This window comes from Panthera pardus, unplaced genomic scaffold (assembly GCF_024362965.1).
Source record: "Panthera pardus isolate Hobbes unplaced genomic scaffold, ASM2436296v1 HiC_scaffold_10, whole genome shotgun sequence".
NCBI lineage: Eukaryota > Metazoa > Chordata > Mammalia > Carnivora > Felidae > Panthera > Panthera pardus.
Window position 1 is genome coordinate 30,435,311 of NW_026526655.1, and position 20,940 is coordinate 30,456,250.

The 20,940-nt window shown below is 38.8% G+C and overlaps 1 protein-coding gene across 3 annotated transcripts in view; it reads right to left on the bottom strand.

Moving 5' to 3' along the window:
* Positions 1 to 20,940, bottom strand: part of PARD3B (par-3 family cell polarity regulator beta) — a 1,011,329-nt gene that overhangs the window by 72,516 nt on the left and 917,873 nt on the right. Inside the window, exon 22 of one of the 3 annotated variants that reach the window (XM_019446284.2) lies at positions 5,365 to 5,504. The exons of the other annotated variants lie outside the window; for them this stretch is intronic. Within the exon in view, the coding sequence (XP_019301829.2) occupies positions 5,457 to 5,504 (48 nt within the window). The 3' untranslated portion in view covers positions 5,365 to 5,456. Of the gene's footprint in view, positions 1 to 5,364; positions 5,505 to 20,940 lie in introns of those variants that run through there. 3 annotated transcript variants of the gene reach the window in all.

Sequence of the window (20,940 nt, forward strand, 5' to 3'; positions counted from 1 at the left end):
CATTCAACAGTACAGATGTGAAGTGTGCATTTTCTCACAACATTATTAAACTGTTTGCGATCACACATAAATACCAGGGACCTCGTGTGTGACTCTGACTGACTGAGTAGGGAGAGAATAACAGCTGGGTCCCCTCCCAGGGCAGAAGGGGCTCTGTGCACAGGTAGGAAGTGAGTCTGCTTTCACCTGCTGACCTCAGCCACTCTGTGAGAAGTCCTACCACAGTCTTTTGATGACTTTTCCTAAATGAGTGCAATCCCAGATTTAGAGCCACGCTGTGGTGGGAGACCCCAGATGCATTTCTTCCGGAGAAGCAAAGATTCAGAGTCTGAAGGGAAGCATCATGTAGCAGGAGGTCAGCAGACAGGAGAAAGAAAAAGAAACAAAACAGAAACCAACACCCAATATGATTCTTTCTAGGCAAAGAAACAAAGTCCCAACTTTGGCAGCTAAGCAATGGAAATGCTAGTTGAGTGCCATTTAGGTGACCTCCCATATTTAAAAAGAAAAATATCTACTTATTTGAGGGAGTATTCATTGTGCCCCACTACAGTATGAATGTTGAGCAGAAATCAGCACCTATTTATTATCGATGACTGCTTTTTACCATTTCCATGGGCTCAGTTGGGGAACTGTGAGGTGATTTATAAACTTTAGTCTAATTCTTCTAACATCCTCAGATGTAGACAAAGGATAAACAGGGATCTCTGCTTCTCAATGTAATGAAATTAAGAAAGTGAAAATTTAGGATGAATTTTACAAGGAACTTACTACGGTGTAATCCATTAGGATGATGGATAATTTCCCAAGGGGGCGGGGTTGATCTGTACATTAGAAAATGTATAACGCCCATTCATAATGTGTTTGTGACAGACATAATGCCATGTCCATCTATAAATCAGATTTGCCTTCTGTGCTAAGCCCCAGAGTCCTTCCTACTGAAGGCTATCCTCAGGGGCACTGACCTGAGAGGATTTAAAATCCAAAGGGCCCAATTACTAAAAATCCTCCACCATATAATTGGACTTTGGTATGGAAAATAACACCAGTACTAATCCAAGTCACTTGGAAGGAAGTAGAGTTTCATCTCCTGATTCCGTCAACTGGTCCAACATAGTCTAGGGACTGGGTCTCTGAGCATCTTCCCCAAGGGCTATAAGAAACTCACTTTTACTTTGCAGACAGCAAAACTAAATAAATTATGCTAGCAATCCACAAATGAGTTACTGAATGTATGAGGAACACTGAATTTAAACTTGGGGAGTTCACCGGGGAAACATCATTTTCAATTTGAGGGTCATCCACTGGGAGCAACTCATCCAAACAAAGAATGAGTAAACTCACCTGCCCTTAGGAACAGAGACCAGACACCATAACTCAAAGAGCAGCAAACTGTAAATGGGAGCATGAGAACTCAATGCTTTGGAAAGAATAGACATGGAACACTTTTCACGCCATTCCTGGAAACATGGGAGCATGTGGTTTGAAAGTTAACCAAGTCATTTTTTTTTAAAAATTAAAATTCAGTTCAGCATGCAACATTTTCAATGGCGCAGAACTCAGTTAACAGGCACCACACTTGTTCCACCTTGCCATTCTCACTCAATGAGAATTCAGTACCTGTCCATAGTAAATACCTCTAAAAGTCCCCAATTGCCCAGATAGTCATGAAAATCAAACTGCAAGAAACTACAAGAAAGAGAACAATCTTATTAAAGTTTTTTAGGTCCACTCCAATTTTCGTTAGGCTTGCAGCCAGGTTTTTATTAGACTCACCTGATCGCTTCTCAACCTACCCTTGTGGTTGAACACAATATAGTGTCATCGGGCATGTTTACAATGGCAAAGGCCCCAGGGAAAAATGACCCAACACTGTAATGTGTTTCTAATGGCTGATTTCTATGAGTCATGGAAATCAGGGATCCTTAAAACATGGGAGCTTGACTGTTGCTTGAGGAGTTACAGCAGAGCAGCAGTGTGGGCAGAACTACCTTGTACAAAAGAGGAAATTAGAGGGATGGTGGAGTGAACTCACCTAGCTCTAGGGGTGGGAAACCTTTCACTGGATACTGTCTTCAGTCTCTTTTTCTTTTAAATAACCATGAATTAAAGAGGCCCATTAAATCAGGTCCTATATCAGTATTTTCAGAGACTTCTAAAGCAAATGTATTTCTCTTTATGCTACACATATCCCAGTGGAAGTATTATTGTATGACCAGAATGCTAGTATTCAGTTTGAACAGAATACTCACAAGTTACAATGAACCACACTGGCCATCCTTTGTGTATCCAATAACAGAGTTGCAAACTACTGTTAGTGCATATCTCAAGGGATCTTTTTTTTTTTTTTTTTTTAAATATAATTTATTGTCAAGTTGGCTAACACACAGTGTATACAGTGTGCTCTTGGTTTTGGGGGTAGATCCCTGTGATTCATCGCTTACATACAACACCCAGTGCTCATCCCAACAAGTGTGCTCTTCAATGCCCATCACCCATTTTCCCCTCTCTCCCCCTCCCCCATAAGCCCTCAGTTTGGTCTCTGTATTTAAGTGTCTCTTATGATTCGCCTCCCTCCCTGTCTGTTTGAACTATTTTTTTCCCCTTCCCTTCCCCCATGGTCTTCTGTTAAGTTTCTCAAGTTTCACATACGAGTGAAAACATATATCTGTCTTTCTCTGTCTGACTTATTTCACTCAGCATAATACCCTCCAGGTCCATGCATGTTGCTGCAAATGGCATGATTTCATGCTTTCTCATTGCCAAGTAGTATTCCATTGTATATATAAACCACATCTTCTTTATCCATCCATCAGTTGATGGACATTTAGGCTCTTTCCATAATTTGGCTATTGTTGAAAGTGCTGCTATAAACTTTGGGGTACATGTGCCCCTATGAATCAGCACTCCTGTATCCTTTGGATAAATTCCTAGTAGTGCTATTGCTGGGTTGTAGGATAGTTCTATTTTTAATTTTTTGAGGAACCTCCACACTGTTTTCCAGAGCGGCTACACCAGTTTGCTTTCCCACCAACAGTGCAAGAGGGTTCCCGTTTCTCCACAGCCTCGCCAGCATCTGTTGTTTCCCTAGTTGTTGGTTTTAGCCACTCTGACCTGTGTGAGGTGGTATTTCAGTGTGGTTCAAAGGATAGGTTAGTTTCGAATTTTCCCATAACATCTGTAGGCAGTAAGACTTCCCAGTTACGAGTCTCAGGACCATGACTCTGCTCTTCTCTCTACCTGTGGATAGGGAACCGCTCTGCAGGACAGTTACACAAGGATGGAGCACGTGTTAAGGAAAAGGCAGGGATTAGATACCCGTGATGTACATGCTCAGTGGCTGTGACTACTTCCTTTTTCCATCACCTGCAGAATTTGGAGGTGGCTGCAGTCATCGGTAGTGCCTGTGGTAACCTCAGAAGGAAGCACAGCACATTTGATTGTGGGGGTGATGTGTCTGCATATTGGGCCTGGAGACAGGAAATACACATGGCAGAGCTCCATTCTCACCGGCACACACCCTCCACGGAGTGGCAAACCCATGTGTCATAATTAGGAACCAATTTGTCTGTAGAATGGCCTCTGGCATAGATAGTCTGGAATGAAATCATAGGTCATCTCTCCTGAAAATCATTTGCCTCAGTCGGGCCTTAAAAAGAACAAAGCAAACTATACCCATTGCCAACCCTTTCTACTCTTTCCTAAGCAAGAGTATTATGCATTGTATATACATCTTAGAAAATTAGAAATAACAACCATCGGGGAGGATGGTTAAGTAGTGGACTTAACAAGTTTGCTCCAAAAGATGTATACAGTTTTGAACTAGTCACCTCTCTGGTTTGTTCCCTCCTGGTCTGACTTACTCTTACTGCTTTAGCCACACTCCTTCCTCACTGCCCCTCTAATTTGCCCAGCACGCTGCTCACGGCCTTCCTACTCACACTTCCCTGGAACATGCTCCCAATATCCACATGCTTTCGTTCCTCACTATGTTTGTGTCTCTGCTTAAATGCCTCCTCTGCAGAGAAGCTCTCCCCAACCACCATATATAACGCAGCACATTTGGCCCAGCGACACGTTCTAGCCCCTTAGCACAGCTTTATATTTCTTTGAGGAAATGATCATGGCCTGATATTTACTCTTCACTTATTTATTGTCTGTCTCTCCTCAAAAACATAAGTTTCATGAGCACAGGAATTTTTTTACTCTCCTCATCGCCTACACCAGTGCTTGGAAGACATTCAATAAATCAACATTTGCTTAAGTGAAATAGTTAAAAATCGCTTTTCTAAACATTCATTTCTTCTCTTGTTACTTTCCTTTTTTACCCATTTTTTCTTTCTGTCTTCTCTTTCCAGAGACAAGTAATAAACGCACAGAGTGGCCCAATGTAATAAGTCTTCTTAAATGCCTTTTATTTTATTTTTTTTTATGCTTACAGCAGCATTGTCAACAATAGCCAAATTATGGAAAGAGTCCAAATGTCCATCAATGGTTGAATGAATAAAGAAGATGTGATACACACACACACACACACACACACACACTGGAATATTACTCAGCCATAGAAAGAATGAAATCTTGCCATTTGCAACAATGTGGATGGAACTAGAGTATATTATGCTAAGCGAAATAAGTCAGAGAAAGACAAATGCCATATGACTTCACTTATCTGTGAAATTTGAGAAACAAAACAGATGAACATATGGGAAAAAAAAAGAGGAAAACCAGAAAACAGACTCTTAACTATAGGGAACAGCCTGAAGGTTGCTGGAGGGGAGGTAGGTAGGGGTGATGGGCATTAAGGAGGGCACTTGATGTGGTGAGCACCGGGTGTTACAGGTAAGTGATGAATCACTAAATTCTACACCTGAAACTAATATTGCACTATGTTAATAAACTAGAATTTAAATAAAAACTAGAAAAACAATTAAATGCCTTTTAAATGTCTGTTAGAAGTGGCTGGTTGTCCAGTGCTTCCTTTTTTTCATCTCTTAGAACATTCTTCATTGAAATCTTTGTCTTCTTGTAATTTTGGTATTTATTTTCTTAAATTCGAGAATGATTCTAGTCACGTGGGAGTGATTTAGCTAACTGTTACATTTTGGTATTGACTTTTAAATTAGGTGATGAATGATTTTTTTAAAATGTTTATTTTAAAATTAACCTGAAAAAAGAAGTCTCTCGGCCATAAGCTTAATTCTTATATGTGATAAAAGGTGACAGGGGTAAAGCAGTGAGAGAAGGAAGGAAGGTGATGAAAATGGGTGTTTATTTCCAACATTTAGTACTTCGAATTAACCTACAAAAAATTTCACGCACAAGGATCTAGTGACCAGGAGAATAAAATAAGCCACTTAAAGCTCTGTTTAGAGTATGCCTTCATTTATTTGTCTTCTGTCATCAAAGAAGAAAACAGTATATCCAGGCACTGGCGTGTTCCTCACACTTCAGTTTCACTGCCGAATTGTTTTATTTATGATTGTTACTTTCCCTCCGCCTTCCTTTGGGAGAAGAGAATACAAAAATTAAAATGTATAAATTCAAAATATCCACATCTTAAAGAGAATATGTCTAATATTTTCCTTGCATGAAAAAAGAGGGATGGACATATTTTGCTTTCCTTTCTTTGCAATGAAAGTTGAAACAGTGATTTTGTGTTATTATAACACTCATCGTTTCTCCCTCTAATTTGGATGGTTTTTAATAAAGCTCCATTGATTCCACTGAAAGGAATTCCTCCTGGCAAAAGCAGAACACACACACTGATTGCTAAATATGCAGCAATTATCATATTCAGCAGCACACTTTAATATCTTATTTATAGACATATCTATCTGTAATTTGCTTTAATTAAGTTGCATTGATTTTAATGACAGGAGCGATCCTCAGACAAGGGGCTGGTGTCATATGCTCCTATGAGTCCTGGTCTATCAATCACTCTTTAAGACGTGGTCCTGCGGCTTTGTGACCTTCTTTGGGCTCCAGGCAAGCCCATTCCAAGTCAGTGAAATTTCAGAGAAATTCTCAAAGTGTTGACACGCCAGGATTTATCTTGCTGATCAGGGGATGGTAAGAATTGAAAGGCTGCTTGGTCGAGTGAAAGTGGCAACCATATTTTAAAATGGCCTCCCTTGTGCATAGTGTCCTCACCGGCCCCAAGTCACTTTATTTCCACAGCTCCTCTCCCAGGTGTGGCTAGCAACAGCATTTTGCCACCGGAGTAACTCAGCCTTTCCCCACCCCCCTGCATTTCAACAGCACCAGACAGCTCTCAGAAGGATGTTGGGACCTGAGGTATTTTTGAATTCTTGATTATTTTTCACACCCCCTCCTGGGGAAAGTTCTGGGAAAACCGGAAGCAAGAACTTAACAACAGCTTCGCCTCTCATAACACCCATGCTCCAAAGTGAAGGCTGGCTGAACACAACACAAAGAAACATGAAGATCGCGAGTATATTTTTAAAGGCTCTAAAATATTATTCATCATGACCAGAAACGATTTCTCTTTCTTTTTTAATGGATGAAGAAGTAAGCACTGCTTCTATAAATCTTTGCACCTCAGAAGGTGCCAACATTAATTTTGTATAAATTATCCATGTTCGAATGCCAAGGCATGATCACAAAGGAAAACTCAGAAGACAGTTATGTCAGTGCATTCACAGATTCTGGTCACCATTTTTCACTCACTGATTATTGCTACAAGTGTTGATTAATAGTGGTGCTCACGCTGCTAGAATGCATTTCCCTGGAGGTGAAGAAAACATTCAAGAAAAAAAAAAAACAGAAAGAAGGAAAGATAATAATCAACCCATCCTTCCGCTACTCCGTAATAACCCCGTGGAGGGTGTGCAAATCATGGCTCCTGATGATCTCTGTTAGCAGCTTCTGAGCCATTTCACTAAAAAGATCATCCATATGCATCAGATCACCGATTTGTCAATCAGTTTATAAGGCAATTAAATGCTCCCTGATCTCCTCCTTCCCCCTTTGGGAAAGGATAAAGTGATATAAACAGCAGGGCTCCAAGAGTGGTGTTAGGACATCTCACACCCGGCTGGTCCCTCTCTGTGTCTTTGTACCCTGTTTGAATTCTGGGAGAAAGCTTCTATGATAATATTGTGCAAGACTGGAATTTACCAAGGCTGATTAGCTTAGGACTTATTTTTCTCTCATCAGTAATGCCATACCTCTTATCCATGGAGGGAAACTAATGAATTGGATTTAGAGAGCGAGAACATTTCTTAATAAATGCAATATGACAGGAGATATGAAAAACGCAGATGAGGATACCGCAGGGGAGGTTGGCATGACCAGGCGGTGTTACTTCAGACCCTGCTCAGACCTCAGTTGGACAAGGGATGGATCTTGAAGGCTATCAGTTTCTCTTTGTCTGGTTCAATAAGATCATTTCCTGCTTCACGTTTCTCTCTCTGGGTGGCTTTTCTTATCTTTTCTATGACGTGTTTTTGTTCTTCTAATTCCTAATTGTCTCTAATGAGGAGCAGACAGGGGACGGCTACATTTGCAGTTCCCCTTTTGATTTAAGTGGAAAGACTAATTAGTATAAATTATGGCAAAAGAACTCAAGTCCCATAAGTTGGAAAAAGAAAAGCAAGGGAATTTAGAATATTGTATCTTCTTGCACTGAATTTGCAATTTATGCAATCTTACACATGGAATCAGGTTGAAGTTCATTTTGGCTTTCCCATAAATTTTTTTTTGCAGGTCATAGTCAACATCAATACTGAAATCTCACCTTTGGGTCACAACCTTCTACTTCGACATCTCATCCCTCACCCACCTCCCTCCTGGCACTTCGTTCGGGATCCTGTGCAATATAATTACTTTACAACAGTTCTTCTCCAGGTGACTCGTGCCTCTGAATTACAGCCTTTTTTTCTTCCCCACTTCATCCAGCATGGATCTCTGTGTGGCCAACTGGGAAGATATTTTTTCTTTGCTTTGTCTCTCAGTGGAACTATGTGAGACATTCTGTTGGTGATTATGCAAAAAAGGAAGTCATCTTAGCTTCCAGCCCTCTAGCCACCTACAGGGCAGGGAGTTCTTGTCCACCATGAATGTTTACCGTGACTCTAGCTCTCATTCTTTGGGAAACTGCAATAATGCTTAAGTAGTTAAATGTTTCCCTTTGTGAGAAGGAAAGAGAAGTTCAGAGATTAAAACAGAAACAAACATACAGACAAAAAAACCCATTACCTAAATCTGGTGGAAGACTTTCCAAGGGGGGGGGGTGTCACATGATCTGGGCTCAAAGCTAATGATGTGATTGTCAGCAATCATGTACGTTTTCTGAGCCTCAGTTTTCTCTTCTGTAAAAATGGGTTCCTGTCTTCATTGAACTGCCTAGATGTAATGAATGCAATGAGGATAATGTCTTTCAAAATGCATGGCAGTATATAAAGTACCATATGTACATCAACGAGATGTTACTATGAGGACAGCTCATTTAATGCATGGAAAAGACCCCGTGAGAGCGTATTGTTGTTTAGGTGATCACAATGCTGCTAAATTCTCACTCTAATATCTCACTTTATTTGGTCGTTTCCAGCATTCATGAATGCAGAGACAAGCCAGGGACCAGACTGCTGAGCAAGAGGAGGAAATAAATGGAAAAGGCTCCCACAGATGGGCAGCCTCATAAGCAAGCATGCCCTTGCCAGTTTGAACCGGTGCTTGCATTTGGAGCTCCTCAGAGGAGAGGGATGCTGTATGAAGATGGCAAATCCCCGGCGGATTATTAACAGAGTCTCAGTCTTAGCCATTGCACTAACCAGAGCACTCTGCATTCTGCAAGGAAGCAGACAAAACAGAAAGGGGGGAAGTAAAAAAAAGGAGGAAGTAATAAACTGATACAACCTCTCAACTACAGCAACCACGAAATCCTTATTTTACTACAACCGAACAACCTACTACAGAGCAGCATTACATGTAAAGTAAATCTGCCCTTATGATGCTGGTAGCTACTCCTCAGCCAAAAGTCCTCAAATCCCGTTAACCCTGTTGTGGGTGGGTGTGAGTAGCAAGACACAAGTCTCGAACGTATTAGGATAATATCTTTTCTCCCAAACTCCACTAGCAACTTTGGTGCGGCAGAGAACTGGGTTTAATATTTAACAAGTTGCAGCTGTAAGGCTAGATGTGTGCAGCAATTTCTTCCCATATGTTCTTGCATGCCATTCTTTTGCATCTCGCGCTGGAAACGTGCATACCCTACGGACAGCGTTTCGTATTCTTCACAGCGCTGTTGGGTGGCACCTTCTTTGCCTGCTGATACCAAGTTGGCAGTTGGCGTAGCCTCTCCGTGATCTGGTATTATCTTTCATTCGTGCTACCAGATGGATACCAGATGGGTAATTGGAGCCAGCGCCCCTGCCCTGAGTCCACACCAGAGCCCATGGGCACAGACCTGTCAGCGGGCTGAGCCTCAAATGGTGCTTCAAAGAAATACTCCTTAAAACTGTATGCATCTGTTCCCTACGCTAATGACCCTATAGAAAAAAATAATAATAAAAAGGAAAGAAAAAAAAAACTCTTGTAGACAAGCTTTTCTTTTACTAGATGCTACATCTGTAAGAAGAGGGGGAAAGTAACCATATAGGGCTTGTGGATGTCAAACTCATTTCTCGCTAATGGTACCTCTAAAAAGCCACCAACTCAAATAGCCACATCAGTAGAGAAAGTGAAGGCTAATCAATCTATTCCTTTTTTGGTGATATCCGTACAATATAGACTCTCAATTCCAGAAGGGCAACTTCTACATGACATGTTCTGAGTTAAAAAAAAAAAAAAAAGGAGAAAAAGAAAAAAAAAAGAAATCTAAGAGCTTTGAAAGACCTCAGTGATTCCTTGAGAAGAACACGGGGTAGAGATAAAAAGAAATGCACAAAATGGGAAAGACCTATAGGAAGAACTCATCCCTAATCTATTTCTCTTAAACTGATGCCTCGGTTGTCACTTGTGACAAATTACATTTAAAAAAATATCCTGATGGATCATCTGGTTGTTTCAAGTGTGTATTTCAGCAGTTCATTATGAAAGTTTATTTTCTAAATTAACTACAAATAAAGTGAAATCTTCCAACCATTCACTCACACAATGCTGTCAGCGATTTTTTTTTTCTAGCAGACATCAAAGCATATCCCCAATCCATGCCTGGCTCTCTTCATGCAGAAGTTATCACAAACAGGTTATGTGTTCCCTTAGGTTACTATGGAAACACTTTCTTTTCAGGTCATCCACTTACAAAGGTAACATTTGCATTAAAATATGTTAGAAGTTAATTTTTTTTAACACTCAAGTGGGGTCATGCCACCATATCCAGATCTATTATTTCAAAATCCATGAACATACATTGATTTAATCTATAAAAAGACTTGAATGAGGTGCTCACCCTATAGGTGTAATTGCCTGCACGTCAGGTAGGTACTTGGAGCATTGTGAACCAAATTAACTTTTATCGCAAAGGAAAACGTGGCAGTGACCCACTAGCTGGCATTCCTCATTACGTTAATTTGTTGAATATTTACGTTTGTGTCATCTCTGACACAGAGAGAAGACACTGGAGATGAGAACACAGCTATGAAAAGGTTTGACAGCTTTAGAGATTATGAGATTACTCTGCCTCATTTTACCCATTTGAGCCATCAAGAATTCAATTTGGCAAGCATTTGTCTAAGGGCAGCAAAGCCCTCAGGATGGGTACAATGTAGGGCTAACACATGCACAAGCTCTCAACTAACTTGTGTGATCCTACACCAGGTAGGATGTGATTAAGTTTTACTTCCTGGTAGAAACAAGACGTAGTAGAGAAGCACTGACAGAAGAAGGGTGATGTGGCTAGAGCAGCTGGGGAAGACTTTGCAAAGGAGATTATTGTGGCAGTGTAGACATACAAAATGTGGGCATATACTACTAACATATGGCATCATCCTGCAGGCTAATGGGACTACTTATGTAAGCCATCTTCTAGCTCACTCGTGTAGACCACTCGTTGGTGATTATAGCTGGCTGTTAATGAGGGACTCTGACCAAGTAAGAATCTCTGTGTCCTGTGGACCACGAGGAATTCCTCTTCAAAAGCAAACAACCCAGCTCTGACTGCATCATGCAGTCAATGGCTACTTGCAAAAGGCAGTGAGATGAAGCCCATGCTTTACAGTGAAGGGAACTAGACTGCATATCCATGGAAACTTCTTTGTTATTCTGAGATGCTTACAGAGGAAGTATCTCGATCCTCCTCCTTTTCCTGAGAGACACCTAGAGAAAATGGCGCAGAATTCGACAAGCCTTTATCAGGTATATTCCCTCTACAGGAACAGCATTATGGGATGCTAGAAGAAGGAGGTAAAAGTGGATGCTGAAATAGACTGTGAAAAGGGTATGTCTTTCATGCACCCTTCCACATTGAAGGAGAGGCAGGTGAGGTCTAAGGGCTGACATCCATAAGGTTTTTATATGGCAGAAGAGACCTGAGTAGCCCTATCTTTAACTTCCCTGGTCAGTTATCATGGCAGAGAAGACTACGTGGTATGCTGGAGCCAACAGAAGCTGAACCATTAACGACTGGTTTTACCAGCATCCCTGAACCACTGTCCACCTGTATGAAATAAGTAGAAGTTCGGCTCTTTCTCCTTCACTGATTTTGGTCACATACTACAGAATCAAAAGCTTTACTGTAGTCAAAATGTCTTTCTATCTTTTTCCTGTCAGAGGCCAGAGAGTCTTCTAGAGAAAGACGGTAGGATGTACTGACAGGATTTGTGCTAACCGTGTTCCTTGTCTCCTTGCAGTGTGTGCATACGAGTGTATGTGTGTGTTTATGTTTCCGAGTAGATTGTTTTAATTATCTGCTCCATTATCTTTCTAGAAGCTGCACTTCATTGTATTAAGCATATTTATCAATAAGAAATGAATGCCATCCTGGGAACTGATTTGTTCAAGGTAACTTTCATTACAGTTACACTTGCATGTCTGATGATGGTTCTACACTTGTGCTGTTTTATTTATAGCTGCAGATCTTTCATATTGAAAGCTAAATGGGAGTCTCAGTGGCCACTTGTGTCCCTGACCAGAATTTACCTGGAAAGAGATGTGGACATATGAGTTCCAGAAACACGTATGATTATTTTTCAATCACTACTTATTATGGATGAAGATTGGTCTCCCTCAGTCCACACCATGCCCAGATGCTATTTCCAAACAGTAGCAAATAAAGGCAGCACAGTTGCACTTTGGATGTTGCATACCTCAGGAATTTTAAGCTAGACAAAAATACGATGATCATTAACGATAAAGCAATAAGCAGAAGTTCAGTGGTGTTCTTGTAAGTTGGAAACTTTTCCATGTCGATTAACTGAGTATCTTACATTTATTTTCTTACCAGAATTAAAAAGGTAGTCACATGGGATGTGGCATCTGTCCAGCTTGTTTCCTAGTTGACAATGGAAATATGACTAGGCAGTAAGCGCTGTAACCCGGAGACGAGCAGGTTGACATCAGAGTTGAGCTTGCTATCAAATTGGAGAATCACTCTTAAGGTAGAGAAGCCTGTAGGATTCTACAGGCTTTCTGACTGGCACATGTCTGGGCACACACACTTACCAACAGTTAAGGAAAGGAGGCCAAAAAATCAAGTACTTTTTCTAGAACTCCACCTTGCAATATTGGAAAGAAGTGTGTATCCACTACCACTTCTAGCTTTGAAGTCAAAATTGTGTCACCGCCAGATACAAGGATAGCGTTTGAATGGGACAGACCGTGAGAGTTGCATAAGGGTGTAGAAGCACATGCCCATGAGCCTACAACCAGCACTCAGGTGTAGCTAGGAAACACAGTGGGGCAGAGATTAAAAAAAAAATGGCTCTGAGAGGAAAGGAGAGATGAGACCAAACTGAAATAGAATCTGTGTTCAAGATTGTCCATGATAAGATGGCAAATTGATAGGATTTGGGGTGAAACTGAAATGGGTGACCAATCCAGGTCAGGGAATTCCAATAAGAACTGTATCGCTAAGGTTCTAGGGGTTCCAGAGGTATCAGCCTCAATGGAAATCTGATACTCAGGAGGAGGTGAAGTCCCAGACCCTGAGAAACAGGAGGTCATAAAGATCAGAGTAGGGCTGGCTTGATTCAAAGAACACTTTTGAAAAAGGATCTCACGGATTTTCCTATACTCTCCCAGGACTGGGCACAGATCATAAACCTATAGGAACCCAAGTAATCATATTTGCAGGGGTAAAGGTGGGAGGGAGGCAGTCAAGGAGGGGGAGGGGAGAGTCTGGGAAGGGAAGGGGGCCAGGGAGTCAGTCAGGCCCTTTTTGAAATTCTCATTCAAATTAAGCTGTCACCAAAAGGGACAGTGAATATCAGTTTGATATGAGAAAGAACAAGCATTCAATAATGCTGCGGTCTCATGCATACCGTTGTAAACCCATAGTGAGAATTTTCTACTATATTATAAATATGATTCTGTTATTAGATTATTATCCACTGAAGACCTCGGTATAGGAATTAATAAAGTCATGCAACCGGTGTATCTATGTCTGTGGCAGGAACTTCACTTTTCATTCTAAATAACTATAACAATGCAGCTTGGCAGAGAAAATAAGATTTTTATATATTCATAGGTAACTACATATACATAACCCCTCACATGACATTCTAATTATTTTTTACATCTTTAATGTAAACAAGAAAACCAACAACTCAACCCTCTGAATTTCTGGGGCCCTTTCAACTCGGCCCTACTGAAGTTACACTGATGGGCAACTAGGAAGCCAGCTTTCTTACTACATTTTGCAGCCTCCTTGAAATGGTCAGGAAACCAATTTGGAAGTTTTACACCATGTCTCGCTTCTGCAGGACCATTTACAGAAAAGCTAGGAGTTGGTGTAGGAGGGGGAAAAGCCATAATATTTTCCAGCCATATCACTAGATAGGCATTGTTTTACTGTGTGTGAATAAGAATAGGCAGCAGCTAGGAAAATGGCCTTTGTGATGCAGTAAAACCGTCCTGGAGCTTGCTATGATTCACCATTAAGAAATTCCTTCTTAAAGGAGGTTTAAACATTACAATGAGTATTGAATTCTGGACTCAGGGACAGTGTGAGTGCAGGCAATTTACCACTGATCTCCCAGATTCCGCAGAAATGGCCAGTGGGTGAAACTTGCACCAGTGCTCAGTATGCAGGAGTGTTGCTAGAAATGGTGCCACAGACCAAACCGCAAGGGGACCATGGTACCAGAACATAACTGATCTTCCTGGGGAGCTGGCAGAGAAGGCTGAAACTGTTCTGCCTGAGGTGAGGCTGGACGAAAGGTTATGCGGCTGATGAGGAAACTAACGTGGATATTTTCTTGTTTGTGGAGTGGCAGACTTTCCATACCGTCCACCTGGAGAGCAAAGGGTTCTCAAGGTGGCTGTCACACGGGAAACAAACCTAAAAGAAAGTGTTCCCTCCTAATTTGTGGGCAATAGTATGAGGATGAAGGGTAGACGCAGCCACAGGTAATACACAATGACAGGGCTGGGGCAAATAAAAATCAGGGCACAGAAAGCTGATCCCTTGTCCACGATTCCAGAGAAACCATCTGAGAAACTAAGCAGACGCAAGGTTCTCCTCCAGGCATTGCTCAGGACTTTGGTTCCTTTCCTGTTTTCAAGCTGCCAAACCTCTAACAGGAGGTGTGATTCCAGGTGTGACAGCCAGGCCCGCCATTGAGGTAGGAGAGGACTTCTTTACAGTTAGGTGTCAGGATAAGAGAATCAAGGAAACTTCAACCATCTTGTTTAAGGAACAACATCTAGCTTTCAATTAAGGAAACAGACAAGAAGTCAACACAGAACTGTTAACAGGAGGGCTCAGGAAGAACCTGGCAAAATGAATGAAAAGAGCCCAACAGCTAGAAGAATTTGGGTGAAAATTTTGAGTATCATGAATAAAGAAAGAATCCCATAAGATTCAGATAGGGAAAACAGGTTACTTAAAAAGAAGAAAAATCATGTCAGCCTTGGATTTCTTCTTCCCTGATATTAAAAACCATAAGACGATGGAATGTCTAGGGAAAAATCCCTTAGGAAGCAGGTATGTCATTCATGTAACAAATATTTATTATATACCTCAAAGCACCAGGCATGGTTGTAAGTGTTGAGATTTATACATAAAGGATACTATAAGATTTCAAGGATTTAGAAATATACTAACTATATATCCTTCCTGAAGTGAAATTACTCAAAAGGGTAAGCATGTTAACAGAGAGATGAATCAAGATAAAGAGCCCAATGCTGGGGATGTTGTAGCAAACAGGCTGGCATTAGACACGAAACATAACCCCTGGATGATATCAAACGTGCCACATAAAAAATATTAAAAGAGAAGACATACCCTCTTCTTTAAAGACTCAGTCTAAAATAGCACATGTTAAAAGTGTGAGGGAAAGTTGTGATAACATATAGTCACGTCCCTTTGTTCCTTTTACATGGAAGGAACTCAACAGAGATGATTTCATTTATGCTGTTGATAGAGAAGACAGGATAAAGAATGTTTTCATAAAGTCAGTATGAGTGAAACTACTAAATAAAAAAAATCCAAGAAAATATAGCACATGGGGTACAAAATAGGAAACGGAACAAGGTGTGCAAACCCCAAAGTCCAAAACAAAATGACAGAAGGAATAAGAACGACAGTTATAATAACAGATATAAATGAGCTAGACATTTCTTTGGAAGAAAAAAACCTCAGAATGAATCAAACATCACATTTCAACCTTTTCCAAGAGACAGACCTAAAAAAAATGACGCACAATGCCTCAGAAACAAAATGGTACTTGGGGACTTTAACCTCAGGTTCATCTGTCTTTGACAGACCTAGAAAGTGATAAATAAGGACATACAATATCAGAAACAATATAATTAAGTTATCTAACTATATTATGCCAATGGTAGGACACACGTTTCTCACACTTAAACATTTGAGAAATGAATGGGGATGGCTCCTAATATAAAAGTTTACATTAAAAAAAGTTTATTTATTTATTTTGAGAGAATAAGCGTGCAAGCAGGGGAGAGGCAGAGAGATGGGGGAGAGAGAATCCCAAGCAGGCTCTGCGCTGTCAGCACAGAGCCTGATGCAGGGCTTGATTGCACCAACCATGAGATCATGAACTGATCTGAAATCAAGAGTCGGCCATTTCACCAAATGAGCCACCCATACACCCCTAAAATCTTGCATTTAATGCGGTGGTGTTTTCTTTTTGTTCTTTTCCTGAAAATCTGTCATTAAATTTATAGTGTGTATAACAATTATGCTGACTTATATTTAAGGAAATATAGTGACACAAATATGTTATATACTAGAATGAAAGTATCACAAGGCAGAGATTGTTGCCCATTTTGCTCTCTGCTACATCCTCAGCAGCTTGCCAGAGCTTGGAATGTCATAGGCACTCAATAAGTATTTATTAAATAATAAGCATTTTTAGAAAATCATCAGTTTAAATTTAATTAATTTAACTCTTTAAAGCTTTATTCATTCATTCGTTTGTTCATTAATTCATTCATTTCGAGAGAGAGAGAGCATGTATGTAGGGAGGGGCAGAGAGAGAGAGAGAGAGAGAGAGAGAGAGAGAATCCCAAGCAGGCTCTATGCCCAGTACATGGCCCCACAGGGGGCTCCATCTCACGAATGTGAGATCATGACCTGAACCAAAGTCAAGAGTTGGATGTTCAACAGCCTGAGCCACCCAGGTGCTCCTAAATCATCTAAATCTTTAAATGACAAAGTTACAAATACTATGTCAACTTTTAATAAATGCCCCAAGTTGCAGAATTCAATATCCTTGGCTACAAAATAGTAAAATTATACATTCATTATAAAATCTTAGGTGGAAAAAACCTAAATCCTTAAAAATTAAAATAATGACTATATAAGTCATTCTTGGTCAAAGAAAAAAATCTTAAATTTCAAATTACCTAGAAAAAAAATAAGAGGAAGAGCATTAAGATATTAACATTTATGGAAGTACATCAAAATAAATTAAAAAACAGGGGTGCCTGGGTGGCTCAGTCAGTTAAGGGTCTGACTTCAGCTCAGGTCATGATCTCACAGTTTGTGGGTTCGAGCCCCACATCAGGCTCTGTGCTGACAGCTCAGAGCCTGGGGCCTGCTTCAGATTCTGTGTCTCCCTCCCTCTCTGCCCCTCCCCCACTCGCACTGTCTCTCTCTCTCAAAAATAAACATTAAAAAATAAAAACAAAAAAACCCAAACTCATTGCCTTAAATTATATTGTCACTGAACATGATTAAAAACTAAAATAAATAAGCTAAATAATTCAAAAAGTTTGCTTTATCTCTTCTTAAGAAGAGAAAAAAGTTCATGAGGTAAAAATAAATGTATTAGAACACAAAAACAGAATTAGTAAATATATTAAGTGGCAAAAAAACATAAAAAAATACTAAAAGGTTGAAAGTTTCAATGAAATAAATAATGTTACGGAAAAAGATAGCAAATTTCCAAAATTTAGTAAAGGAGGAAACATCTTCTTTTCCAAAGATCTCCATCTATGGGAAAAGTTGAAAAAGGTGTCAAAGAATTACCCACAAAAAGCATGAGGCTAGATGGTTTTATGGATGATTTATTTGAAATCTTGACAAAGAGATAATTCCTAGACTATAGAAATTGATGTAACATATAGTAACAGAGGAGATGCTACTCAAATCATGTTACAAAGGTAATATAACTCTTCTATGTAAAACTGCTACCGTTAGGGGGAAAACCCCTTAGATATCACTTTTCTTTACAAATACAGACACAAAATCACAAATGGAAATACCTATAACTCATGTCCAGCTCTATCTTAAAAGAAAAAACAGACATCTTGTGGTATGTGAGTGTAGATTTATTTTTTCATCACTGCAAGGGCCATTCAATATTAGAAACTCTATTAATATAAATCATCTCATTAATAGAAAAAGAAGAAAAACCATATGACCATCTTGATAGATGTTTAAATGCCTTTTGAAAAAACTAACAAAAATCTCTGGTTTGTTGACACAAAAATTAAAGCTTCTTTTTCTCTGAAGTATCATAAAGTTATCAGGCTATTGACAAAGTTAGAAAAATTTTCTGAATGGTATTTGATAGTAGAGGCTTAATAATACTCTACATCAAGAACATTTACAATTTAAAAGCAAAAAAGGCAAACACTATAATAGAAGAAAAGGAAAATTCATAAAAAAGAAGAAATCTACATGACCAATAAACACATGAAATGTTGTATCTCAGTTGTAATTTAATGAAAACAAAATAATTTATATGAGCTATCAAACTGGTAAAAACTAAGAAAAATGAAAACAATGAGATTTAGTAGGTCTGGTATAAAGCCTGTACAAAACGGACCATGAACATTTGTTAAATGTTTTAATAAATACGCTGCTGGGGAGAATACAAACTTCTCGGCTTTTCTGGAGGCAATTTGTATCAATTAAAATATTTTTCATAGCCTTATATTAAATAATATTTTATATTGATTTATGATAAAGATAAAGAAATAATTTAAGAATGCAAAGATTTATCTATATGACTATCTATCTATAATTATTACCTCATTACATATAGGGAATAATGAAGATAATCTAAACATCTAACAATGATAGCATGATTAATCAATTAGTGAATTAAACATTACATTCAAATTTTTGCAGATTATTTAGTGGCACAAGAAATGTTTATAATATAACAGAAAGTGAAAAAAGTAGCTCCACTAACAGCATATCAAGTAGAAGCTCAATTTAATTACTACATGTGATATGCATGTATGTGCATGTATTTGTATAAGATAGGCCAAAGCATAAAGTATTCATTTATTGTGTGGTTGATGATACATGAGTTACATTTCTGCTTTAACACTTTTACCTATTATGTAAATTATTACAGTGAGCATGTATTACATTTATAATAAAAAAATTAATGTAAAAGGTAAAAATAGTGACTTCAGGAAAACAAGACTAGAGTATGCCAACTATATTCACCTGGTCTTCAAAATATTTTTGTCTATATAATTGGAACCTTTCTTCAGATGTTCATTTAACAGCTGCATAAACCATTGACTGCTAATTAAAATATTTGCAAACTGTGTACTTATCTATCTTTATCTGTATATCAACATATACGAATATACTATATTGATATATGGATATAACCAAGAAAAGCAAACTCTGTGCCATTATGTTTTAGATGGGATGTATTCAACATTATTTATTGAAAAAATTATCGAGCCCCTAGAGTGAAACAAATATGATGTAAATTCTTATAAATAAAATGGTCAATCAACCAGATATGGAACTTAAAGTCTAGACTAGAGGTTTTCAACCTTTTAAAAGCATAACCCACAGGAATATAGTTTACATTATGAGCTAGTAGATACGTGTATCCGTCTACAGACTGGATATGAAACAAGAACTTCACGAAGCAATACTCATAGTTACTACCAGCCATGGCCTCTGATATATCCTATTCTATTCAAAATCTTAAAAATGTCCATTGTGATTAATTGGTTTTATGATCATCTAATAAGCTATGACACACAGTTTGAAAAACTACCCTCTAGGGTAGGTCTCACTCAGTAATTGGGACAGATGTGATACACAAATGCTCAAATCCTCAAAATGAGAGGTTGGGAGTAAAGTATCATCGTGAAACATAATAAAAGCCACTTCATATTTGCTTTGAAATTCCAAAGGGCATTGGAATAGCTTACGTGGAGGCAGAATGCCCTAAATGCAGGCAAAAAGGAAACTTTGCAGGGATTAAAGCAAATCTATCTGGTTCATTGATTAGTCTCCTTTTCCTATTTGTTTATCAATTTTTTTCCTGTACAATGATTTCTAAATTTCTCATTATGTTCAAAATTATGTTTCCTGTCTGCCTTTCCCACCAGACATGAACTTCTTATTCACTTTTGAATCCTCAGAGTCAAGTAAATTTCTGGCACAAAGAAAGAAATTTGCCACAAAAATTAAGGTCTAAGGAATTAATTGATAAATGAATAAATGAAAAACCATATGCTTTGAAACTTTGTCCTTCAATATTGGGGCCCGAAATGTACCACATAAGTGAGAATGAGTTTATTCTTTTCCTTAATTGATTATAGGACATTAACAGCTTTACGTCTTATTTTAGAGTTAAGATCTTCAAGAAAGTTGGGAAAATTGTAAGAGCTTCTCATTGGGACACTATTCAAATTTCTGATAAATTAAATTTATGAATCAACTAAGTGAAAATGTTAAATGTTTGAAACAAAATTTCAGTTCTTTTCTGTTTGTGTGTCATCTTTTCATTCCCCTATCACTGTGTACTTGAGGACTAGATTTTTTTTTTTTAACCTTACATATACACATCTATATGTAGAAACAGGAGCAGGTTATCCACTTTCTAAAACTTGGAAATTTAAAAATAGTTCTAGAACCACACATCAACCACAAACTGCTATAATCCCATAGCATTTTTTTCCCAATCACCAATTTAAGTATTATGTTAAGAGACTTTTTCCGGCCATCACTCACGGTAATTGTGAGACCATGAGTGCCTCTGGAATGTGAGTCTCTGATTCCTTTATAAGCACACACATTTTGTTAGTAAAGTACTGCCTGACAATTTAAACCTGGGGAAGTTACTGTCAAGGGAACTGCATGGAAAACAGGCAACCTGGTCCATACTAAATAGATGAATAAAAGAAAAGTAGCTGATCTATATAAAAAATTACAATTAAAATGTTTCTGCTCTTCAGAAACAATCTGGACCTCTGGCAATTAGTGACGATGGGAAAGCAAAACTGAAAAATGGAGATTTCTCCACATCGTTTGGGGGTATCCATTATCATAGAGTGAGCCAGAAGGTTCATTAGAGGAAAGCCATCAGA